This window comes from Bison bison, unplaced genomic scaffold, assembly GCF_000754665.1.
Source record: "Bison bison bison isolate TAMUID 2011002044 unplaced genomic scaffold, Bison_UMD1.0 scf7180017864371, whole genome shotgun sequence".
Lineage (NCBI taxonomy): Eukaryota > Metazoa > Chordata > Mammalia > Artiodactyla > Bovidae > Bison > Bison bison.
This window is the reverse complement of record NW_011494943.1, coordinates 13,013,656-13,017,803: the sequence shown is the minus strand read 5'-3', so window position 1 is coordinate 13,017,803 and position 4,148 is coordinate 13,013,656. Positions and strand designations below refer to the sequence as shown.

Sequence of the window (4,148 nt, the reverse complement as noted above, 5' to 3'; positions counted from 1 at the left end):
CCTGCAGTGGGGTGGGGGCCAGGGGGCGGGGGACAAATCCACACACATAGGTGGGTGCACTGTGGCTTATAAGGCTGCCTCGGTGGTTGTAAAATAAGACCTTTGAAAATCTGGTAAAGATTTTTACAAGTTAGATTTTTAAAAGCTTCCACGTAGGAAGCTTCCTTGCAGTATTAGCTGGCCCTTGCCCTGCCAGGAGGTGGTGGGGGTCACTCCCCGGCCTGCTCACCTGTCCCTCTCCAGCAGCGAGTCCACGGAGCTGCACAGGTGGAGGCTGACTTGTGTGACGAGGGCCAGGATGTCGCTGCCAGGGAAGGAGCCGGCGCCCTCACTGCACAGGGAGCCGCCGTGCTGAGGAAGGGCTCAAATGGGAGGGGAGAGGCAGGGCAGGGAGTGAGAGTGTTACCTCCTAAAACTCATTTCCTCTAGGCTCGAAATCCCAAGAAAGTTCTCCACTCTTGCTTTGACATTTTCAGCAAAGTCTCCTGAAACCAACCATAGACGGAGGTCAGAGAGGCCCCTGGAGGAGGTGGCCTGGACCCCGTGCTGGCTGGACCTCCCGACCTTTGGGCATGGGTGGTGGGCAAAACAATCGAGAAGGACCACTGGCCAGGTCCAGCCGCACACATGCTGACCTCAGGGATGGATGAGCCCAAGGCCACAGCAGCCTTGCGGGAAGGTTAGAAAAGGGTAGAGTCTCAGTATCTGTCCTTCCACATCCCTGTGGCTCAGCACAATTGTAAACATGTTCACTGTTCAGTCCTCACTTTCCTCAACCACCTTGACATCTTTCTGCTCCAACAGCACATTTATCATCAGGTCTCAAATGGGAGTTTACCTAACCAGGGCTTCACCATCAGGCACGCCTGCTGGTTTCGTCCATCTCTAAGCATCTCTGCCTGCACCTGGCTGCTCCCACGAGAACCAGAAGTGAGGGAGCTGCGGGCCACACCCACTGGCACTGGGCATTCAGGATATTCACCCAGTGAAGACGGGCCCTTTCCTGCACCCTATCCATGATGAGCTTTCTTGTGGGTTCACTATGCCTGAGGAACCCATCCCCCTACCTCCCTGGCCTCTGTCTTGGGTTTAGGCTTGAAGACCCAGGCTGTAAGACCACAGTCCAGCCAGGTGGAGGTGGCAGTTGGGGGTCCCGGCACTTGGTTTCCTGGGAGGAGCAGGGGACCATACCGTGCAGCAGCGCCTGCAGACAGACGGCCAGGGACGGGATTCCCACGGGCAGCAGCTCGCACAGCACAGAGAAGTGGTCATACCTAAGTCCGCGGGAGAGGGACTCAGTGGATGCTCGGGCATGAGCCACCGCGAGACAGGACAGGGATCGAGAAGCTTGTGCTGCTTCCAGGAGCTTCCTTGGTTTTGTGGGTCTGCAGCTGGCAGTCACACTCAGATCCCACCAAGAGGGACCTGCCTGGGCTGAATGCTCTGCAGTTGCCACCTTGAAATTCTTTGAAGTTCATCTTTGACTCAGCTCTGAAAGTGAGGGCTGAGGGTCAGCAGTCAGCCCCGCCTCCAGTTGCCTCCAATGGAGTCAGGGCCTCCTGCCCTTGGTGTTGGGGCCCCTGGCCTCCCCCTCAGGATGGGACCTGAGGCCAGGACTTGCCTGGGACTAGGCAATAACTTGTAACTCTACTTTTCAGATAGTGTGAAATTCTGAATGAGCTGAGGTCTGTCTTCACGCCTCTCCCAAAGTGGCTGGGGTGGTATGAACATGCAGAGACACGCACGGTGCAGACAGAGCGTGCACCAGGAGGCCCAGTGCCCTGGGGTGCTAACACCCTGAGCCGCATCCCCTCAGCAGTGTGGTGTGAGGGGCTTGACCCCAAGTGCTTGTTTTGTGCGGCTGGTCCTCCACACCCTCCTCAGAGTGCTGGCTGCTTCCTCTTGACAGAAGGTGAGAACTGAGGCCCAGACTGGATGGGCTGAGGAGGGCCATGTGTCCTGAGTGATGGGAGCCGCTTCGACCCTCCCAAGGGCATCCCTGGGCCCCACATGGCCTCACCTCTGCCAGCCAGTCAGGATGATGCCCCGCAGCGTGTCCGCTGGCACGCTGCCCGCCACCTGCAGCCACTGCAGGTGGTTTCTGAGGTGGTGCTCGATAGGGGTCAGGCTCTGGTTCACTCCTGTGGCCCCCTTGAAGGCGCTGGCGGCCCAGAGCCAGGAGAAGCCGCTCTTCCGGTACTTCTCCACAAGGAGCGCTGGGTGAGCAAGTAAGAGGTGTGAGTGGCATGCCCTGACGAGGTGTAGCTGTGAAGCCCGAAATACATGCTTGTCTGTGGGGAAAACCAAGAGGAGCCCATGACCGCCCGGCTCCGTTCTGGTACTGACCTTTCCCGTGGAGGTCCAGGTCAGCCCCATAGTCCCAAAGCACAGGCTCCACCAGTTGCGGCACCCTTGACCCTGGGAGTGGAGAGAGGCCATGAGGGCGGGTCCCTTCAGCCTTCAGCCCTCCTTTCTTGCATTAAAATGGATTTAAGTACAGACTCCGGAGAAGACACTGGCAACCCACTCCAGTACTCTTGCCTGGAGACTCCCACGGACGGAGGAGCCTGGTGGGCTGTAGTCCATGGGGTCGCTAGGAGTCGGACACGACTGAGTGACTTCGCTTTCACTTTTCACTTTCATGCATTGGAGAAGGAAATGGCAACCCACTCCAGTGTTCTTGCCTGGAGAATCCCAGGGATGGGGGAGCCTGGTGGGTGCCCGTCTGTGGGGTCGCACAGAGTCGGACACGACTGACGTGACTTAGCAGCAGCAAGTACAGACTCAGTACTGCACTAAGCGTTTGGTCATAAACGCCGCAGCCGCCAGGCCAGTCAGCTCTGGAAGTGACTGGACACTGCTGGAGCTGCTAAGGCCATGGGCCCCGGTGCTCCCTCAAGGGAGGGAGCGGCAGTGTGTCTGCACGCGGGGCAGGCCCAGGTGCAAAAGGAATGCACTGCTAAGCGGACTTATTTATAATGAATGAAAACTTAAGTGGCCACACGTGGTAACGGCTGCAGCCAGGACATCTGGACCTTGCAGAAGCATGTGTGGCAATCTCCCCGTCTCACCCCAAAGCCTCAAGCTAGGCCTTGCTGGGCTTGGGCTGGGGGGGCCTCTGCTTCCCTCAACCAGCCAGTGTGAACCTCAGTGGAGCCCCTACAGGGCTGGCAGTACAGGCGTGTGAGGCCAAGGGCCCTAGAAGCACTGGGTGCTCTCATGGTCTGCTGGGAGCCCCTGCTCCGAACCTATCCCCTGCTCCCGACGGTCGGTGCCACCCCCAGGGCCTCATGCTACCCTCCAGGTCAGGTCTCTCACAACCACACTCCTGCAAGACCTTTTAGGGAAATGGCACTGTCATATGAGAAACACATGAAAGTGGTCTGAATAACGGGATGGTCTGGAACTAGAAGCTTCAGTGCAGCTCTACAACAGGGTCTAGGTTTCTCCTGAGCAGCTGGGGGCTCGGAGCACTTGGCTTCCACTCCTCGTGGCACCAGGAAGCCCCACTGCTGAGCATGACCTGCACCATCACCACTACCACCCCCCGCCCGCCAGGGCCACGCCCTGCCGACCTGAGAGCTGGTCCTCGGGGATGTCCCGCAGCATGTCATCCCACATCAGGGGCGTTGTAGTGGGGTACCGGGCCCGCATGTGGCTGGCCACCGCCTCCATGTGGGACAGACACAGCTTTGCTTTGCTGTTGGGCTCCTGCTGCAACCACTGTCTTGAGGTCTCACCCTCTCCAAGGTAGTAGACCTAGGAGGAGACACGGGTGGGTTGGCCCCGGGACCACTCATCCTCACCCAAAGGTTCATGCTGTGGCCTGGGAGAATCTCGGGGAAGCTGCCCATGAGGAGGGGGCGGTGAAGGGCGCCCCTGCCTCTTCACCAACACCCAAACTCAGCTCAAAGACTCCCTTGAGCCTGGGCACAGGAGCACCACAAGAGCCAGAGGGTAAAAATGACCAGATGTCCAGCAACACAAGATGGATAAACAGAGCGTGGCCTGTCCACACGCTGGAATATCACTCAGCTGCCATGTAGATGAATGAAGCTGGAGAAGGTGCCCAGGGAGAGAAGCCCATGCATGGAGCAGCATTTCACTTACGGGGTGCTGGGGCGGGGGGATAATGCAGAGATGCAAAG

General features: G+C 58.5%; 1 protein-coding gene across 1 annotated transcript in view; it reads right to left on the bottom strand.

Annotated features, from left to right (window-relative positions):
- Positions 1–4,148, bottom strand: part of HEXDC (hexosaminidase (glycosyl hydrolase family 20, catalytic domain) containing) — a 15,238-nt gene that overhangs the window by 966 nt on the left and 10,124 nt on the right. Inside the window, exons 7-12 of the mRNA XM_010856382.1 lie at positions 3,576–3,759; positions 2,347–2,418; positions 2,021–2,216; positions 1,192–1,274; positions 407–485; positions 229–331 (exon numbers count right to left, since the gene is read on the bottom strand). Of these exons, the coding sequence (XP_010854684.1) occupies positions 229–331; positions 407–485; positions 1,192–1,274; positions 2,021–2,216; positions 2,347–2,418; positions 3,576–3,759 (717 nt within the window). The remainder of the gene's footprint in view (positions 1–228; positions 332–406; positions 486–1,191; positions 1,275–2,020; positions 2,217–2,346; positions 2,419–3,575; positions 3,760–4,148) is intronic.